We start from the raw sequence: 21,472 nt of genomic DNA on the forward strand, positions 1-21,472 counted from the left end.
CGGTCGAGTCTGTCAGGCAGGAGAGCGAGCGACACGCTTCGGCCGGCGAGTCCGAGTCGACTGACAGACGCGCTGTCTGTGTATGTACTCACACATGTCGAAGTTGACGGGCGCCGAGTGGTCGGTCGAGTCTGTCAGGCAGGAGAGCGAGCGACACGCGTCGGCCGGCGAGTCCGAGTCGACTGACAGACGCGCTGTCTGTGTATGTCCTCACACGGTTGCTTATGTCGAAGTTGACGGGCGCCGAGTGGTCGGTCGAGTCTGTCAGGCAGGAGAGCGAGCGACACGCGTCGGCCGGCGAGTCCGAGTTGACCGACAGACGCGCTGTCTGTGTATGTACTCACGCGGTTGCTCATGTCGAAGTTGACGGGCGCCGAGTGATCGGTCGAGTCTGTCAGGCAGGAGAGCGAGCGACACGCGTCGGCCGGCGAGTCCGAGTCGACTGACAGACGCGCTGTCTGTGTATGATGTACTCACACGGTTGCTCATGTCGAAGTTGACGGGCGCCGAGTGATCGGTCGAGTCTGTCAGGCAGGAGAGCGAGCGACACGCGTCGGCCGGCGAGTCCGAGTCGACTGACAGACGCGCTGTCTGTGTATGTACTCACACGGTTGCTTATGTCGAAGTTGACGGGCGCCGAGTGATCGGTCGAGTCTGTCAGGCAGGAGAGCGAGCGACACGCGTCGGCCGGCGAGTCCGAGTCGACTGACAGACGCGCTGTCTGTGTATGTACTCACGCGGTTGCTCATGTCGAAGTTGACGGGCGCCGAGTGATCGGTCGAGTCTGTCAGGCAGGAGAGCGAGCGACACGCGTCGGCCGGCGAGTCCGAGTCGACTGACAGACGCGCTGTCTGTGTATGTACTCACACGGTTGCTCATGTCGAAGTTGACGGGCGCCGAGTGGTCGGTCGAGTCTGTCAGGCAGGAGAGCGAGCGACACGCGTCGGCCGGCGAGTCCGAGTCGAGAAGCGAGTCGGCCGACGGGTGCGATGTCGCTATACTGCTGCGTTGGAACTGCGAGGGAACGTGATTATTGGGGTTCGTGTTGTTAATATGGTTTGATGGCAAAATAATCGATCTATCGATAAAAATAACCGTTGTTGGAATTAAAAATGAAAGTTGCTACCCACCTTTTATAGGCATCATAACATAACGCAACCATAAAACCTAATGGCTTTTAGCGCACAAATTTTTATAGGTCTGGACGAGTCTATTTACGTAAATCGCATACAACAGATCAATTATTTTGGTAAACAATGAATGAGAAATATACAGTCAATGATTGAAATATATTTTCGGCCTCAAGTCTCTCAAACAACAGGCCATTGCAGATGTAACTTTTGGAATATATGTTTAATGTACACCGTGTCCAATAAGTTTGAATACAGCACAAATAGCCAATAAAACAAAATGAACAAATATTTACTACATTATTATTATATTTTATGAATGGGACTCTTATTTACTACATTCACAACAAATGTTTTGGAATAACTCCAGCATTAACTTGTTTACCAGCCTCAAACGCTTCTCAAACGGATCACACGCGGCACGCACCGTTTTCTTCACATTTCATCCCAAATACTCTCGATAACCTTTTTGAAATGATCTAGGTTTATGATTTTATAAAAATTTAGTCTTCAAAGCATGTATGACCATACAAAATAGTCTAATACGCCTAAACCTGGAGGCCTGGGTGGCCACTCATGTTTCGGATAAAAAACTGCCAAATTAGTCTGAAACTACGCTAGAATACCATTTGCCGAATGTGCTGGAGGTGCGTCTTGTTGGGACACATGATACTCATTCCCAAGCATCCTTTTTAACTTTAAGGCATTTTTTCTCCAAAACCTTGGTTTTAAAGAAAAAAAAACGTTGATTTTAACGCTTTTATCTGTAAGTACTGAAGGTAGTTTACCTCGCTTACATACTGCATCCCACACCTGGGCCGATGGTGAGCTCTGGAACCTAGGCACATTTTTCTAGTTGCCCGGAACGTTATCTCTCCTCGGTACCCATAATAGTTTATTTTGGACACGTGGCGTCTGTTTTATCACATACAGATTCTCCTTATAAAAAATAACTCGTCACCTGCGTGCCGAGCAAGTATTTTGTTGGCACTTTACCTCTTTGTTTTTCTTAGACACTTCGGAAATTTCATGTACTTTGTGCTTGTATTTTATTAAGAGGAATATACTCTTTAGTTTAAATAAGAATTTGATGGCCTGTGATCCCTATATCTTTAGAACTGAGGTAAAATGTGAGTATTCGGACTTATTGGACACGGTGTACTTTAGAAAAATGTACAATTTTGTGTAAAGGTTTTAAGCTTGAAAAAGGTTCTGAATCATATTATTGCAGGAAGATTTTGGAACTTAAGCTCTTTACAAAAGGTTCAACATTTTATACAGTATTTACAATATTGTTTTGACCTACCTTGAGCCCAGTGTGCGTGGTGATAGAATGCCTGGCCTTTTTGATTTCGCTGTCAAATTTAACCGTGGTATGGTCCAAGTTTATAGCTCCAGGGGCCGACATAGATAGTGCCTTCGAGGCTGCCATGGTATTGCTAGTAACATTGATATTGATTAGTTTATTTTAAGTATTACAAAGAAACACAGATACAGCAATAAGTGTGTGCTGAGTATAAACATTAGGTATTGGATGGTCATATACTTTTTGATATACTTTTTGTTCTTTTTGTAAACTTAAATGAAAAACAAACAGTTATTTCTCCAATGCAAATGTTTCTACGCGCTACATAGTCTTATCTTATAACTAAATAATTTATTATATGCAAGTCAAATAAACTAATAAATAGCCTATTTAAATATAGTTTAATAAAATACACAAATATTTAGATTGTACGAATTAGTGGATTGTACTTTATTATCTACTACGTGATACGGTGATTATTGCTCTTAGTAATTGCACGGTTAATACTATGATAAATGTCGTGTTAGTTGTGTTAGAATGCCATACAGTTGGGCAAAAAAATGTTGCATGCGTCAATAGTCCAGGTAAAATGCTACTGAGAGGGTAAACAAAGTAATAGATAATTCTAAAGATTTTGTAAATAATCGACAGATAAATGGATAGGGACTAAAATGGGGTATTACTACTTTTTACACATATCAGATTAAATTTAGGACGGCATAAGTGGTTGGGCATCAAAGACAGTCTAGTCATGCTGCAGTGCTAAACTGAGAGTGCACATTCTAATAATACTACCTACAGTGCCTATGTTTGTTAAAAAAGTTCAGGACAAATAATAATAGTTCAGAAAAAGTAGGAGGCAATTCGTTTCTGAAAAGAAAATACATTTTTCGTGCTTACAAAAAAAGTTTAAAAGTCTCTTCTAGTGCCTTATTTGCATTAAAACACGAGTAATGTACTAAAAGAGATACAAAAAAATGTTACCGATTGACTGCGATTGCGTTAAAGGTTCAGGTTTCGGATTTAATTTAATATTTAAGACATCTATAATTAGTAGAATCTGGAAAGAAGTTGTCTTTTTTTTAAAAGCCCTAAAGTAAATACTTACTGTTAAAGAATCTGCGCTACGCTCTGACCCGGCTGTGTTTGAAAAGGTCTCTATGGTATGTTTGAAAATGTTTAGGGGTAGTTGTCTTCGTCCGCGACGGTTCGAACTACTCAGAACGACCAAGATCTAAGTAAACTTTGGTTGAGTCTCGAGTCGAGTTTAGTCTGTAACCGCCCATCAAAGAACGGAGTAGCGTTCAATGTCAAGGATCATCATCATGAACACAAAACTATTGTAAAAACCGAGCCTGACCGCGTCACAACTGTCGACGGCCCAATTGAGGGGCCTCGGGCGGTCGAGCGTCTGTTAGAACAGATTCCATGTTCAGGGCGATATAGGGCCAATCTCATTGATATTGACCGATACCTAACGCATTAGCAGTCAATCGTCATAAACACAAACCTATTATAAAAGCCGAGCCTGACCGCGTCACAAGTGTCGACGGCCCTATTGAGGGGCCTCGGGCGGGCGAGCGTTTGAGAAGACAGCGGCGACGCGGTTCGGCTGCAACACGCTGGCGGTCAGTTTCAACGGACAGGGCGATTTAAGGACCAATCAGATTGCGAAGACTTGCGAAGTCGCGCGCGATAAGTCAAGTGGGACTTTAAGTATGTAATCGCACGCGACAACGTAAGGCCAAGTAACCCTGTTAGATCGATATTGTTTCATCGGTCATGTACTTTTAATGGCATTCAACATGAAGAAGTCATGGAAAGATGGTATAATAGTTATAGTGATACCCATATACTTTATTGTTATACCTAATTAGTTTCTTAAGGAAATACTAATAGTGAATTGTAATTCACATTATAACGTTAATTGTTCTGATTGGTCCAAAAACCCCTGCCCGTACAGACACTTACTGTAAACTGTAAGAATCATATCGATGTTATGTATCGAAGGTTTTTGCAATTTGTATATGCTTGCATCGCCAAGTAAGCAACACGCTAAACATTAGATTAACACCTGTAGAAAAAGATTAGCGATTTATTTGGCTTCGATCTACACATTACATTTTTAACGTAAGTTTTTGGACAATAATTACCAATAATACTGATGTAAAGTACAGTCGCCATCAGATATATAAGAGCGCCCGAGGTACTCAAAAATATCTGAACACGCCTCCATTGCCTAGGCGTTAGAGGCGTGTTCAGATATTTTTGAGTACCTCGGGCGCTCTTATATATCTGATGGCGACTGTACACCTAATCAGTAATCGGAACACACCGACAACGCACATGTAATATCTCTGTAGTTGTAGGCGTCTATAGCCTACGGTAACTGCATACCATCAGGCAAGGCGAATTACCACCGCCAATATTTGAAAACAAAAATATATAAAACTTGTCGGTAATCTTCGTTAATATATGTATTTTGGACAAAGAACTCTTTTTTTTATATAAAAAAGAATTGACATAGGGTGCATTGGGGTAATTTCGAAAGTCACTTACTTAAATATCACCATTATTTCCATCACATCAAGATTCCCCTTCTGAAATTACCCGAGCATTTCTGTGCTTCGAAATTACCCCAATTCACCCTATAGATTTTTCATGACATCAAAGATCAAAGCCAAATAAAGTAGTTTGAAGAAAAACATCGATTAATATACAATCAGTACACACTAAAAAATAACACACTTAGAAAGTTTAACTAGTAAATTTAACCAAATGAAGGGGTAATACAGTCTAAATTGTCTGTCTTTGTGTGTTGGATGAGGAATGACAGTTATTCATTGAAAGCCCATTGGTTACAGCGCAAACTTGACATGTTTAAGCATATTTGCCCGTAAGCCTCCTATGACATCAGAGAATAGTTACAGCCAAAGAAAAATCTTAGATATTACCATCACTAGATATTTGTCTTTGACATCAAAACCATATCATAAATTAAATATAACAAGATCATACCATCCCATACATTAAAATGCGACCGTCTAAGACCGCGCTTACACTCTACCACACATAGATGGCGCCACAAAAAAAAATGTCTTGTAGCTTTCGATTATACTTGTAGATGGCGTTAAGTGTCACTTTTAACATAGATTTACGGCTCGGAATTGACACTTAATGCCAATCTACAAATAATCGGTGGCAACAAGGCATTTTTGTGGCGCCATCTATGTGTGGTGGAGTGTAAACGCGTTCGTAGGCGGTCGCATTTTAATGTATGGGATGGTATGATCTTGTTATATTTAATTTATGACCATATACTAGTACATAACCTACGGCCTGGAAAAAAAGAGTAGAAATTAAAAAGTTGCTACATCGTAGTGTCGTCCCGACTTCTTACAGATACTGATAAAACGGGATGACACTATAATCTTGCTATTTTTCAATTTCTACTCTTTTCTGATCTCTGTTCAAAAAGGAGTATGATGCACCAATGAACGACAGTTACATTTTGACACTTTAAGGCCGCTCCAGTCGCACAAAACAGATTCTTTCAAGCCGATTGTTAGTGCCGCTATGAACCAGGCTGTACGCAGCGCATTGGTGCGTCACGATCAAAATGTATAGAATCGGATGAACCCGTTTTGGACGACAACGGTGGCTTGACTCTAGTTCCCAGCCTAATTCATATCATGTTAGAATCCTATGTGAGTTCCCTCTAGTCTTGCTTATGAATTAAAGTGTTTGCTTTTCTCACTCTCGACGTTCAAATGCCTTTGCCCAGTTTAATGTTACCCTAAGTGATCCTACCTCATGCACTCAATCATTCTAAATAGTCTCAATCGTCGCTTATACGATTTGAAGTAACAGGTACCACATTGTCTCTTACCGCATGGATGAAATGCGTGTATCTTTATGTTAGGGCATCCTTATGCTTAGGCGACAATTTAGTATCTTTTGCTTGGTAACGAGACAAATATGTACCTTATCACGCACGCAATGATTCGAATAACAACCCCCAACTCTTAAAGTCTATCTCACCTCGGCGTCTCCCCGCTAATGAGCGATATGTGGCAGTTCCACCCAGACTCCAGGCCCATCTTCTCGCTAAACACTCTGGAGCGCAACTCGTTCTCTTTGCTGAAGTGTACGAAGCGGATGCACGCGCGTTCGAGACGCTCAATCAGTTCCACCATGTCGGATTGGGCTTGGTACTGCATTGTTACCATGCCTATGAATACCTGTGAAGGATAGAATAGAGAGGATTTTTGTCAAGTGTTTGTAGTCAAATTGCATTGACTGCCATTTCTCGACACATTCTTAAAACATTAGAATCTCAGTTTTTATCTATCATATACCGTCTAAACGAGCTTACATTGTTTTTATGATTTCAAGGTAAGTTTTAGGCTTTGTTTGTTTAAAAGACATATTATGTCTTTGTTGGGGGGACGTAAAAAAAGATTGTAGGTAGGTACTTATGAGAGAATTGGATAGATACAGGTATTTTTAATGAAATATTATTCAACTATGAAGTACCTACCTGATTGCATTGCATGTCGAAATATCCGTCAGCATCACTGACGTCGTCATCAGTTACTTCGTTGAATAATAACGAATCTAAAAAAAAATATTAAATTGATAAGTGGCCTAAAAAATGTCTGAGAAGGTCTGATAAATAGGCAAGTAGACAAAATTCCAACTCTTTTGACGTCCCGTCATTGGCACAGACAGCGTCAGTGGTCTCTGTTTCAGCTGAGGCAAAAACTCGCAGATGATATCCTCTACAAGGCGCAATTCTCAATAGATTCGTAAAAGTTTGTGAGCAGATTCAATGATTGAATTTATTTAATATATTTCCTTTTTTTAATGGTCGTGTCATATATTCATTTTAGATTACGTCTTGACCTCGCTGAGACACTTTTATAAAAGTACTTATTACCTACTTTTATAAAAAATCCAGTTGCCCGACTATTCCTACTTCTGACTAAATATGTTTACTCACCGGTGGAATGAAAATGTAGAGCAGGAGCATCTGCCCACTGTTGGGAATGGGGCGCGTACAACTGCCGACTGTCGGCCGGTAGTTCCAGATACATACGCGACAAGGACGGAGATATGCCGCGGGTCAACGGTCTGATTGTCAAGAAAGAGATAGAATCAGTATAAGCTTTTTAAAATATCCTTTGTATAGGTGTCCTCAAGTTCAGTCCACAACCTTACGGCCCGGCCACGACATTGGTCTAAGCGCGACAGCGGTGAGCGGCAGCCATACGTGCGTATGTATGGGCGCCGCTCACCGCTGTCCCGCTTAGACCAAAGTCGTGGCCGGGCCGTTAGTGTAACGTTTGCGAACCGCTTTCACAGTAAATATGCTGAGTTTTTATTCAGTACAGTACTTGTGAGTAACAGCAATATCGATGAGCAACAAAAGCTCATATTAAATTTAAAACTAAAGGGGACTTAATCGCGTAAACACTTACATTCATTTAAATCAATACATAAATATTATAGGACAATTTTACACAGATTGACTGAGGCCCACGGTAAGCTCAAGGAGGCTTGTGTTGTGGGTACTCAGACAACGATATATATACCTCTAATATACAAATATTTATATACATAGAAAACATCCATCACTCAGGAACAAATATCTGTGCTTATCACACAAATTAAAATGCCCTTACCGGGATTCGAATCCGGGACCGCGGCGTAGCAGGCAGGGTCATTACCACCTACGGCAGACCGGTCGTCAGATGGTTGGCGAATAGCGTACTAGTGACACATTTACCAAAATGGGCACTTAAAGGCGCGTAAAAAATACACTTTGGATTACTTACTTGTATGCAAAAGCAGTACAGTAGGCCGTAAGCGAATTTCGCTGGTAGAAATCGATGATCTTCTTTCGGTCAGACGGCGAGATTGGCGTCAGGTCCCGTCCGTTCCAGTAATCCACACATGAGTCCAGTATTATGTCTGCGGTACCCTGGAACGAACGAGAGCGAGAGGTGTCATAAAAGGAACACTCGCTAGATGTTTCCTAATTTTTGTAATAGGTAAGCGATCACTGCCGCCAATGGACACCAGACCAGAAGGATTGGAGGTGTGTTTCCGGCCTTTAAGATGGGTGTACGCTCGTTTCTTGAAGGTTTGAAGGTTGTATTGATCCGAGAATACCGCAGGCGACAATTTGTTCCACAGTTGAGCTGTGCGAGGCAGGATGTTTTTGGAGAATCCTTTATTGGTCAAACTGTTCAACGATACCTCAAAAATGCCGGGTAAAAGCAGAATAGATAGAACCAAAGAGGATCGAGTATTATAGAGAGTTACTATCAAAGTTAAATGTGTAATCATAGTACATAGACTGCCATCTCGCGACACAGGCTTAAAACTGAACCTCAGTTTTGACAAAACAATTGGCCCATATTCTTAGCTTGATATGTGTTAAAATAAGCGTCCTCCAAAGGTGTGCCATCTAAGCCATCGTACCTTTTTCTTTACGGTTCTGAGGTACAATACAATACAATACTCATCCAGACAACCTTTGGGTATTGGTACGTTTTTTTCTTAGACTTTATCTGTTTATACGGAGTTACATATGTCTTTGGTACAGTCACCGGCATAAATATGTGATGATTTCTATACATTTTCAAACACACACGAGTTGCACACTCTCTAGACTTACTTGTGTCAGCATTTGCAGCTGATTGGCCTGGTCCTTAACGACGACGGCCAGCATGTGTGGAAGGGGCACCTTAACTCGCGTGCTCAAGTGTAGGGAACGCACGAAGCGAGTCTCGCGACGAATCGTATCAGCTTGCTGTAGAAATAAATGCATGAATTAAAAATTATACGATAAGTATTTATTGATTTAAACTAACACGATCTTCACTCATATTATTAGTTTTACGCGATAAGTATTTGTTCACAAATTGACTAGGTCTAAATTTAATCAGCTAGGCTTGAAAGGAATATAGCAATAATTTATAATGCATTGTAAAGTGAATGACCAAAGGTGCTCCCTTGTGTAACTCCATACATTTTTGGGAACAATATTTCTATCTACTTTTTGAAAGTTATCATTGTTTTGTAATTTTAAAACGAAGCTTCTAAAAAAAGATATTAAAATGCTTTCTACCTCAATTATTTTATTTATGTCAACAAAATATGGTGTTTATAGTATGTCAAACGCTTAAGACAAGTCCAAAGCTTGAAATACTCACTAAATGCCTGAAGATGGGCAGGCATTCTTGAATGGTGTAGGAATCCTCCACAGACTCGGTGAATCCGATTTGCTTCGCCAATTCGCAGAGGCAACGACGGTTGGTTACTGGAACTAGATCCTCGCTAGAAGAAAATCATTATATTCACAATTAGTCGTAATCTAGGTTACATTAACTTTGTTAAACGTAACGAGATATAAACCGTAAACCGAATTTCAGGGATTCAGAACATTTTATTTTAGGGAACTAAATATAAATTAGCAAATAGGATTGAACATGTTCAAACTATCTAATAGTTTCTTTCTACCAATTGTACAGCAAAAAAAATCTCAAGTGCAACTATGAGCTATTACAAAACATTGTTCCCTGCCTTTCAAAGATCTCCCTGTGTCCTAAGAGTCAGTTTGACGACCACTAACCACGCAACAGTAACCTTAGGCGATCAATTGATGGAATTGCTGCGTAAAAGAAGAAGTAATCACAATATTTTACAATACACATTTAGAATCGTACATACCTATACTGCGCCTCACAAGTGAGATGTGCACAGAAGTGCGCATAAGTGTGTCTGGGAGCGGGCGCGCACGTATTGAGCAAAGCTGCGAGTCCCAAAGGCTTGAGCCGCGCTAAGTGTTGCCGCCAGCGCTGGTCGTCGAATTCTACGCTGAAGGGAGCGTTCTGGTCGTGTGTTAAGTCTAGAACCTGGGAACAAAATTTAGTATTGTTAACTTCCTAACAAGCCTTCTTTCAGCTTACCGTGGGCCTCAGTCAATCTGTGTAAGAAATATATCTATGTGTATCTGTGTGTGTGTGTTTAAATTCCTAAGAATCATTTGACAACTACTTTTTGTCGCGTAAAGTTTTTATTCCGAGATATTATTTAACCGCTATATCAAAAGTTCGAAATTCGAATTAACACTTATTAAAATTCCTAAGTAATACTTATTTTAGCATATTTTTTATTTACCCAGTCATATGTATACTCTTGTCAGAGTAATCGACCACTGAATTGTTTTCCCTAAAAATAGATGGCAAAATCGACTTTGCCGGTGTAAAACTGCGTAGTTTTTGGTCAGAGAATTAAAAAGTTACAAACGTTTTGGGACTTTCTTGCGTCACTTTATAGAAAACCATTAGGATGGAAGGCTACTTGTTGTTATCCTCAGTCTGCAAGTAATTACTAATTACCTACTTCCCGTCCTCGACGATGGTGGACGACTTGTTCTGTTTGGGCTTCTGATCTGGCTGTGGCGTATGGAACCCGTCAGAATAATCTTGAAGTCGGAGCAACAAAACAACTATAAAGATACACATATAATGAAATCATCTCAACAATGGTGGACGGTTTATTCTGTTTGGGTTCCTGATCGAGGTTGGCCTGGCTCTGGCGCATGGAGCCCGCCAGACTAGTCTTGAGAGCACAGGAACAGACCACCTATAAAGTTACATATCGAAACATAGAAGACTCGCCTCAACGATGGTAGACGGTTCGTTCTGCTTCGGTTCTTGCTCGAGGTTGGTCTGGCTCTGGCGCATGGAGCTCGCCAGGCTGAACCTGAGGACGACGGAATAGACCAACTGTAAAGATACATATTCAAACATAGAAGACTCACCTCAACGATGGTAGACGGTTCGTTCTGCTTCGGTTCTTGCTCGAGGTTGGTCTGGCTCTGGCGCATGGAGCCCACCAGACTGGTTTTACTGGAAGCAGTGGAGGCGGAACTGGAGTTGCGGAGGAAGAACACCTTCTCCGCTGTCGGGTTTGGCCAGGATAGGATGCCTTTCTTGTCTACACAGCATAAGGCCTAAAATTTAAAAAATATTGTGACAGTGCTGTACCAAATTTTTGATATATGCTAAAACTTAAACATGTTCCAACCGCCTATGAAATGTCACAAAGATGTGGAAGGTCTAACAAATTCTTCATTCCGTGGAGTCAAACACATACAGCACAGTTGGCTTTGGAAGCTCTAGGCTAATCTCAAAGTTAAAAACCTCACAAAGATCCCAACACGTGCACAATATTCGCCATTCGAACAAACATGTCTACCCACCCCCTCGAAATGCTATGGAAGGTTTTCCACAAAGACTTGAGACTCCGCCTTTAGGTTGCATTCACTCACTGAGGGCTTGGATGAGAGGGTCACTGGCTTTTTCCATCTAGCAGAATTTCTTTGGTACCACCTTTTATAGTCAGACTTACCGACAAAGACCCCAACACATGTACAATATTCGCCGTCCGAACAACCATATCTTCCCTCCCCCTCAGGATGTTATAAAAAGTTTTCCATAGAGACTTGAGACTCTCCGGCTTTAAGTTGGATTCGCTGAGCGCTTGTATCAGGGGGTCACTGGCATCCTCTGATATTGAGCAGGATTTCGTACGCACGTACTTTTGACGAGTTTCGGAGAGCAATTTGAACCTGTAACGAAAGAAAAAATAAGTGCCGCTTTTTGTTAACACATTCGCTGCACCTTCAGGTCGATCAGACCTATTAAACTCGCACAGTTTTGTCCAAAACGCAGACATGAACTTAAACTTAATACTCACCGGGCCATCCCGTAGCAGTTGAGAGCAACCCAGACCACGGGAAATATAATCTGCAAGAGCGGCAGCGACGCCGCCACGGTTTGCAGGAAATACACCTGAGGAGAAACTAGAATTAATTTTGTACTAACGTACTGTTTATGGGTTCCAGAAAATCGCGGCAGTCACCTTTAGGCCTGATTTAGACGGCGTGCGAACTCGCATGAGATTTTAGCTACATTGCGGGCTGTTGAGGATACATACAATTTTGCACAGCCATCAAATACCGCAATGTAATAAAACTCTTATGCGAGTTCTCGTACCGTCTAAATGGGCCCTTACGCATACCGACAAGGTCCCCGAATCTCACAATGGTCGGCCTGACTACGCCCGACATTGTGCTACCGGTGGTAGGAGCCGCGGCAACCAAATCGCTGTGCCTCGCTACAACCCATTGTTACCGCCGTCGGCGTCGCCGACCGCAATGTATTGGTCGATTTGTTAGACTTGACGTTCAAAGAAATAAGCAAAGGAGCAGCCTCAGCAATAGATTTCTATTTCTACAGTGTCTATTGTTGTTACTCACCTCTGTCCAGTGTGTGACGCCGGGTAACTGGTACACGTGACGGACGAAGGACGCCACCACAACTAGCAGGATTACAAGGGGTAGTGCTATGCCCTCCATTATTTTTACTGTACACTGGAAAGGGTAAAAAGTCATATTAAATTACAAGTTCCAACTTAGTATTATTACGTAAAGAAAACTAAGTGTTCGTTAATAATGTTTATATTGCGTTTTTCGCAATGTAGCGAGGTCTACAGTTCACAGAACCACTAGTTTAATAAGGTTTTATCAGCTACAAGTCCTCAAAAATTTTGCATTGTTTTTGTGCAATCGGAAATCAGGAAGTGGGCAAAATTTTATTATTTGCTCTATGTTCATAAGGCTCAGTAACGGCAGGTGGACTAAAATGTTAACGGAACTGGATGAGACTAGTTCAGTACTGGGACAAGTGAGCAGGACTAAAAAATAAGCCTATGCTCAGTAGTAGACGATAAAGGGCTGATATGATGATGGTGATGTTTCATTTCATTTCATTTATTTGCCATAAATAGGCTAGTTTCCTATACTTAAAATAAAATATTGTATGCAGTGCACGAAATAAAGCTCCACATAATTAGAAGAAAAATATGGACAGTAGTTATATTTAAACATAATTTCTATTTAATAAGTCAAAGACAAAGATATAAAGTAAATGAATTGACTGTGACGTCACTCCTCAGTATTTCATAGTAATTCCATATTAGCAAATTGTTTTGACAGTTCTTAAAAAGGAGCTGATTTGACTAGTAGGAAACTAGCCTATTGTATGTTTACATAAGATGGTACATGTGTACATGTACCTACCATGTTATGAAAAGTGTTTGATAAGTTTCAATACAATTTTACCAGATTGATGTAGCATTATTTAAACAATGTTTACAAAAGTAAAACTGGCATGCAATACATTTTGTCCATGTTGTCCCACGGGACTTTAAATAAATCAAAATAACGTACCAGGTACCTCTGTTTCTCAAACACGGTGCGCGGTCGAGACGTGGCATGCTCCAAAGCCAACCGAAGGTTCTTCAGAAAGGGCGTTTCGCACATTCGGTACGAGCGGTTCTGGTGCGGCTCACGGACGCGAGGCATGCTAAAGTTTTCTTTATACTGAAAAATTAAGGTCATTAGAATCATGTTATCTATTGTAAGATTTTTTGGTACTGAATAGTCTTCACAGAGCGAGCAGCTCGAGGCCATTGCAATTTTAGACGTGACTTGACCGAGGCGTATTGTGCGTTTTCCTCGGCAGGACAGGACATGCTGCTTATACCGAGGCACGGTCTACATTGGTCGCGCGAAATTCCTCGTAACGCTCTTTGTGAACCCGCTATAATACCCATAATATAACAGGGAGTAAACGCAAGAGAAGTCACCACAGTTTCGTAGCTCGTAAGACCTAATGTGCATCTGTACAATTACAATCAAATCCTGTTGGATTACTATCATTTCTTTTGTACTTTTATCAACCAAGTATATTTTCAAGTTTTTGTCTCGTATTTTACCTGTGAGCTGGGCTGAAAGGTTTGTCCGAAGAATAGCTCCGGGTCCTCAGGGTCCAGGCCGCGGCAGTGCCCAGGCACCTCCTGCCCGGGCCGGAGCACCACGACATCACCTTCCACCAGCAGTGACCATGGGAGATTTACCACCATATCTTTGTAAAGAAAGCACAAAGGCAAAATAAGTAAGAAATACAACTAGCCGGGTCCACACAGAGCGAGGCATGTCGCGAACTCACGAGGCAATTTCCTCGCACGGCAAACGTGCTATGTAGACGTGGGCTGAGGCAGGTTGCTCGGCCGAGCAAAACACGCACTACATCAGCCGAGGTACGTACAGTGGACGTTTGCCGTGCGAGCACTTTGCCTCGCGAAGTGCCTCGCTTTGTGTGGCCCCGGCTATTCACCGAAGCGAGTGTTGAACTCGGGTATTCAACAGAAGTGCGCGACTTAATTATTCGGGGGCATCGGGTCCACATAGAGGAAGCAGCGTCGTGACTGCCGCCAGACCATGACTTTGAGTGGCAAACGGCCAAAGTAGATTTGCCTTGTTGAAGTAATCCCGCAAGTTTTGCTTGGCCGAGCGAACAGCATATTAATAGCTAGAGGACGCTATTGCCTTGGTAACCTGCTCACTCTGTGAGGACCCGCATATTAAAGGTTATATTTGAATTCATAATGTATGACACAATCTACATAAAGGATCACTAGTATTTACCATCTCTGTAAGTCCACTGCAGTATGACGCATGGTGAGAATGGGGCACACAAGTGGGGGTAGTGCCCTTCCTTCCATATTGATCTATCTATGGCATCATCCAATGTTTCTGTGGACATCAAAAATTGTATAGGTATTCTTGCATTAAGTAAATTTTCATTATTACAAGATCTCAGACATGTCAGTGAATATTATTAATTATTCATTATAGGTTGTATGGAAAGGATACCATACCATCCCCATGATACCCCTGCTCTTTGAAAATATTATTGGACCAATCTGATATATCTATTTAAAAACATGCTGCATGCATGCTGTAAGTTATTTATCAACTTATAATTACATAAAATCAAGATAATTTTAATTGCCTTTAATGATAAGAAAGACTTATCTTTCACCAATGCCTTTAATCTTGATAACAGAAGTACCATCCTAATAGTTGATTCTAAATTTTTTTTAACATATTGATACTTTACTCACCTAGGACTTTCTTAACTCTATGAGGTATTTCATTTCTATATAAATATTCTTCATTAAACGCAACCAAGAAGTTAATTATCAGTATCACAAAAAGGAACAGAGCCTCCCATAGTAAATAACCATCTGCTTTCACATAGTCCCCAAGTAAAAATGTCAAAGTAAGGCAGATTATATATAGTAACGTGATTGTGTATGCCACTCCAGACAACAACACCTTCTCGGAAGAAAATGATATAATGTTTTTGATGAATCCATATCTGAAATAAATAAAATAGTGTTTTTATTTACTAAATTAACCTTCTGACAGTCAGCTGAAATGTAAATGTTGGCTACAGCAAACTATTATTTATGACTTATGACTATTTTATATTATATTATTTATTGGTTGATCCATGATTATTGACCATTTAAATCAGTGGTGGGCAAAGGAGGGCCCTCGGGCCATGTCTGGCCCGCTAAAGGATTGTATCTCGCCCACCACCAGTGACACCAGTCCATCAAAATATTGTGTGATATTGCTAGCACTGTAGTCAAAATGCATTTTTGGTGTAAATCTGGCCCGCGTTTAGAATTCCTTCATATTTGGCCCCCCAATTAAAAAAATTTGCCCACCACTGATTTAAATTAATGATTGCTCGGTGGAATTCAAGAACTATGTTAAGGGGGTGAAACTGTTCTTCTGCTTCATTCAACTTATCATTGCTACAAACATTTATTAGGAATAGCACAACTTGTCATCCCTGAACATGCACAATCAGACATGATAATTAGTTGAATTTTGTCAACCCTAAACAGCCCATAGGTAAATTATCAGTCCATGTTGCTGTTAAACTTCAGTTTGTAGGAAGTTCCTTTTCTGTATGGTAATACTTATTCCGCGACAGTATAATATTTGTGTACCCTTATTTGACCTATTTCTTATGGGATTTTTCATATTTTCAAAAATATGCTAAACTAATCATATTTTTTAGAAGGAACTCGATAACTCTATACTATTCGCAATTAGAGATTATTATCATTAATTCACTATCACAGAAAACCCTAAGTAGGTGGTCTGCATTCACTATCCACGCATGGCCCTATATTTTATAACTAAACATTTTTATATAAACGTGAGGGTGCACCCAAAGCTACTATAGGTATTATAGATGTTATGTAAACACGTACCCGGTCTTATTATTCTGTTTGTGCTCCTCGATAACACTACGTATTCCATCTCGGAGTTTGACGAGAGCCGCTTTGGTTGAATACCCTAATGTTTGCTGGGTATCCATGTTACTATTATATTGTTACCAATTCACATGTTTATTATATAGCTCTTATTAACATATCACAAATTTATTTATAATCATAATCCATTTAATTAAGTTATTAATAGGTGTTTATATTATAGCTAAGAATGTACTCTAAGAATAAAATACAAATCTCAGCTGACTGATAACTTCTCGTTCTGAAACTGATAGTTTTGATTGAAAATTTTTGTGTTTATATTTCACTAAAATTAAAATCATCACATTACATATATTAGATGTTATATTAAAAAAAGAAAAAGAAAGAGACTAATTTTTGACGATGTATCAATTAAATATCTACTTTCCTCTTTCTATTGAATCAAGAAATAAATCACACTGAATTGACTGAATTAAATATTTGAACGTGATGTGTCTGCCAAAGCCAACTTCAGACCGATTTGACCGTAATGAAATAAAGTATCTAATATGAGAAAAATAAAATCAACTAATTAATTTTGCTAAATTTTTAACATTCGAGGGGTAATTATATGTAGCAAAGAGTATGTGCAGGAAAGGATAAAAGTGATAAAACTATAGTTTCACTAATTTATCAGATATTTTTTGAGTATGGCGACATTATTATCTATTGATTTGTTTTTTGACTTGACACATACTCCGACACTGAACTGAGTGAAGTTGGCGATTCCAAGAAAATCTAAAGTGTATCTTTCTATTTTATGTAAGTACTTACTAATAGGTGAACTAAAATTTCACTTGAGCCTTCTTAATTCGGGGCTAATTAGCGTAGAACCATGCCCCGACAAAAAACTTTAGAACTGTGACAGTGGTGCGCGACGACGTTATGTTATGGCTTCATACGAGTGGTCTGTGTTCAGTTCATGAGTTCAGTCAGTCTGTGTCATCGCGCCGTGAGTGAAGGCAGTGCGCCATTTATCGCGAGATAAAAAAAAAACAAGGAATGCGTACATCGCTGGGTTCGATTTAGTCCAGACGACTCTGTGTTGTGTATCGTGATGGTCTGAAAAGTACAAAACATTCGTTATGGAAAGAAGAACTAAAAACAGTGGTTTGCGCAAGGGCCCACACTTGAGCTCTTGGATATGGTGCATGTTTATCAAAGTTTTCTGCTTGCCGTGTATATTTTCGGAATGTTTCGGTAACAATATCACGTTATCAGTGCAGCCGCCTGGGGACCGGAGGATATTTTATGGGAATCCTTTGGAAATCTTCTGTGTAGCTGAAGGTGGGGATGTTGCTGAAGACCTAGAGTTGTTGGTGAATCATGTGCCACTAAATACTACAATAGTGAATCAAACTACCATCAGATGGTATGAGGAGAGACCAGAAAAACAGAGTACAACATTTTACTGCAATAATAAAAGAACAAATAAAAAATGTTCCAGCAAGGTGGTTGTGGATGGCTACCCTCAGGAGGTTGAAGAGTTTACATGTCTCTCCAAGAACCTTAATGAACTCAATTGTTCCTGGGTACCTCCTAAAGGAAATCAGTTAGTAGTTAACTACAACTTAACCTTCTTGGTAAATGATAGAGCAGTATTACCTTGTAAAGTCCATGATGATGTGAATGTAAGTTGGTGTGTGTGGACAACGAAAACAGGACCAGGAGTGCCCCTTTACAGGCAACAGCTAGAAAAGTACTATTTCAACTTGACCTCCTACAATAGTTTTGGAAGCATTTCCCAAAACTTTGTAGTTGACCATTTCTCAATAGTAAAGCCAGACCCACCTACAGCCATAGAGGTTGTGCAAAATGACTCTCGCAGTGTGACCATACAGTGGAAAATACCTAATAATATGGTGGATCTGTTAAAGGGAGGAGTGGACCACAGAATTGAATATCAGATATCTCGAATTGATAATACAACATACTTTCACAGGATTAATGCCTCTGACTTGCCACCTAAAAATAGGACATACAAATATGAATTAAGTTTGCCATTTTCACATTGGGAGTATGAAGTGAGAATATACATTAAGCCCAAGCTAGCTAAATTGGACCAGTACTGGTCTGACTATGCATTTATAATGATCAATACAACTAGTGAAAAACCACACCACCCACCTAAAATAGCTGCAGGCTCATTCCATCAGCAACCATATTTAAATCACCGACTCTTAAAAATCTACTGGTCACAGTTGTCGGATGTTGAAGAAGCTGGTGCAAATTTTACATATAGAGTAGTTGTCTGGCAAGGAAACAAGCAGCAAACCTTAAGTCCTGATAACAAGAGTTTGAGCTATGTCAGTCTTAATGCATCTGATGATCCCCTGCAGGTGATGGTGTGGTCTGAGAATTCTATGGGTCTCTCTAAAGACTATAGTTCTCTTTATATTCCTTCAGAGGACAACACTCAAGATTTGCAAATAAAATCATTCACTAAACTGACACACGAAAATGGTACTAATGAGCTATCATGGCAAAAACTAAATCATAAAATTGATAACTACACTCTTTTTTGGTGTGAACTGAAGACTACACAAACTTGTACAGGGCGTATGAACTTTACAACTTTATCACCATACATCAGTAAACATTCAATAAATTTGCCCTCAACATTGTACCAGTTTGCAATCTCTGCTAACAAAGGTATCAAAAGTAGTGGTATGACATGGGCCTACTGTGATATCCCTAAAAAAGGAATGGAGTGGTATCAGATTCCTGTATCATTGTCTCATGATAGTAAATCAGTGGATACCACACATGTTAACCTGACTTGGGCAGTTCAGTGCACATTCTCTACTGGCTTTTTAAAAGGATACATCATCTATTATTGCCCAGTTGTGGAGACCAGTGCATCTTGCTATGATGATAGAAATTATACTATACATATTGACAACCCAGATCAACAAAGTGTATTAGTAGAAGACCTTTTGCCTTACACAACTTATCAGTTTACTATTGCCCTTGACACTGCTTCTGGTGTCAGGCAACATAACAATACAGACCGCGTGACCACTTTAGAAGACACCCCATCCAGTCCTACAAATATCAAGGTAAAGGACATCACACATGATTCTCTGAATATCACATGGGAACCACCAGAGCACAAGAATGGAAAAATTCTTTATTATAATATTACAAAAACATTACCTGATGGGACCATGAATTATGAGATAGAAGATACCTTCACACATCGTCACATCACTGGGCTGCAAGGTCTTGCCAATTATACATTTGCAGTAAAAGCCTGTAACAATGCAAAAAATCGCTGCTCGGGTATTGTCCCCAAAGATGGAATTCATGTAAGAACAAGAATTGGCCCTCCAGGGAGAATAAACAGTGCACCCCTTTATAATTACTCTATGGGAACCATTAACTGGTTCGCTCCAGGCCATGTTGATCTCTATCAAGTCATGATATTGAAAAATAAAAATGAATATGAGGTCATTAACACAACAGATCTGTACATTGACACAGTTGCTTGTCAAGGCGATGAAATGTCATATCAAGTAAGAGGAATAAATTATGATGATGATCAATTTCATGGAGTGATGGGTGATCTAGATTATGTAGAACTGCCTATAAAAACTGCCAAAGGTATTGATGAATATGTAGGAGAATGGAGTCAAACTTATAACATGCCGTGTGGTCAATCTGGAGGTCTCACATTGACACTGATAATTCTGGGAGTATTTTTAGTTGTTGGCGTTGGCTACGGCTCATTAAAACTCTATAAAAAAATGAAGCAAATGGAAGACATCAAGCCTGTATTCCCCAACGGCTTAAATGTTCCCGAAAAAGATTTAACGAAATACGGTTTCGGCGGCTGGACCCAAACCAACAAAGACGAGAAACCATCATCAGATGAAATGTTGCTTCTGCCTAATAGTAAAAATAGCACGTCCCCCGTATCACCCAATATCAAACAAAGTATCGACAACTGCGATTCAAGCGACCATACGGACAGTACCGCACTATCCAACAATTCTGAAGGCCCTATCGACAGGCAGTCGTCAATGTCAGATACCGCCTCCGATACTTCATTACGAGGCATAGAACAAGGGAGAGATGATAACGCAAGCCAAGGAGAAGCATCCGCGTCGGAAACTGATAGCTCGCGCGAGAGTTCTCCATACTTGAATGATATGGCGTTTAAGAAGAACCCTACCAGTGGGTACGTGCAGTCTGTTATTAATCCAAATACTGATTTGCGTTCACCATCAATCAAGAGCCTACAGGAGCAAGCGAAGTCGCCCATGGCCGCGAGCTCGAGCTATGTGATGGCGGGTCTGCCGCCGCCGATCTTCACGACGGGGCTGTTGCCGTCGAGCCCGCCGCCCGCGGGCTACGTGCGTGCCGACGACCCGCAGGCTAGGCTAATGAACTTGCCAAAACTCGGCCCGTCGCCGACAAAACTCTTCGGCCCGGAGAGCTTGCCGACACTACCCTTGCCTTCACCTAAAAAAGGCGAAGATTCTAGTTATATTCAACTGCAGTGTTTAGAGTCGTTGCCTAATTTAAAGGTCCGCGAGCAGCCCAAGCCGGCGGCGAGCGGGTACGTGAGCCCAGAAGACGCCGTCCTCAACAAGCACCTAAACAACATGATGGCGGCGCGCGCGCCCGCGCCGGACGCGCCCATTCTGCTCGATCCAGACATGAGTCCCGATGCCTACTGTCGCTTTTCCTGGAGCAAAGACCCTTCCATTGACAATATTAATTCAATACTCGTTGATTCAAGTTTAACCACTCCCAAAAACTGAGTGCGCGTAGTGACTGA

The 21,472-nt window shown here is 40.8% G+C and overlaps 3 protein-coding genes across 5 annotated transcripts in view; 2 read left to right on the forward strand and 1 right to left on the reverse strand.

Moving 5' to 3' along the window:
• The window catches only part of LOC125233243 (transmembrane protein 94), a 34,050-nt gene extending 17,165 nt beyond the window's left edge, over positions 1–16,885 (reverse strand). For 2 of the 3 annotated variants that reach the window (XM_048139179.1, XM_048139178.1), the window contains exons 1-19: positions 16,648–16,885; positions 15,481–15,737; positions 15,002–15,109; positions 14,290–14,438; positions 13,742–13,894; positions 12,770–12,883; positions 12,208–12,302; positions 11,860–12,079; positions 11,270–11,461; positions 10,174–10,358; positions 9,657–9,780; positions 9,119–9,253; positions 8,274–8,419; positions 7,439–7,569; positions 6,977–7,053; positions 6,478–6,677; positions 3,947–4,048; positions 2,437–2,569; positions 868–1,014 (exon numbers count right to left, since the gene is read on the reverse strand). In XM_048139179.1, the coding sequence (XP_047995136.1) occupies positions 868–1,014; positions 2,437–2,569; positions 3,947–4,048; positions 6,478–6,677; positions 6,977–7,053; positions 7,439–7,569; positions 8,274–8,419; positions 9,119–9,253; positions 9,657–9,780; positions 10,174–10,358; positions 11,270–11,461; positions 11,860–12,079; positions 12,208–12,302; positions 12,770–12,883; positions 13,742–13,894; positions 14,290–14,438; positions 15,002–15,109; positions 15,481–15,737; positions 16,648–16,754 (2,775 nt within the window). In that variant the 5' untranslated portion in view covers positions 16,755–16,885. The remainder of the gene's footprint in view (positions 1–867; positions 1,015–2,436; positions 2,570–3,946; positions 4,049–6,477; positions 6,678–6,976; positions 7,054–7,438; positions 7,570–8,273; positions 8,420–9,118; positions 9,254–9,656; positions 9,781–10,173; positions 10,359–11,269; positions 11,462–11,859; positions 12,080–12,207; positions 12,303–12,769; positions 12,884–13,741; positions 13,895–14,289; positions 14,439–15,001; positions 15,110–15,480; positions 15,738–16,647) is intronic. The other variant, XM_048139180.1, reaches the window with a different exon arrangement.
• Positions 16,886–17,388: 503 nt separating this feature from the next.
• The window catches only part of LOC125233245 (WASH complex subunit 1-like), a 66,343-nt gene continuing 62,259 nt past the window's right edge, over positions 17,389–21,472 (forward strand). The window contains exon 1 of the mRNA XM_048139183.1: positions 17,389–17,451. The gene's annotated coding sequence lies outside the window, so the exon portion shown is untranslated. The remainder of the gene's footprint in view (positions 17,452–21,472) is intronic.
• LOC125233244 (cytokine receptor) lies at positions 17,466–21,461 on the forward strand. Its single transcript, XM_048139181.1, has one exon. The coding sequence runs from the start codon at positions 17,775–17,777 to the stop codon at positions 21,453–21,455; it is 3,681 nt and encodes a 1,226-aa protein (XP_047995138.1). The 5' UTR covers positions 17,466–17,774; the 3' UTR covers positions 21,456–21,461.

Source organism: Leguminivora glycinivorella, chromosome 14, assembly GCF_023078275.1.
Source record: "Leguminivora glycinivorella isolate SPB_JAAS2020 chromosome 14, LegGlyc_1.1, whole genome shotgun sequence".
NCBI classification, from domain to species: Eukaryota; Metazoa; Arthropoda; class Insecta; order Lepidoptera; family Tortricidae; genus Leguminivora; species Leguminivora glycinivorella.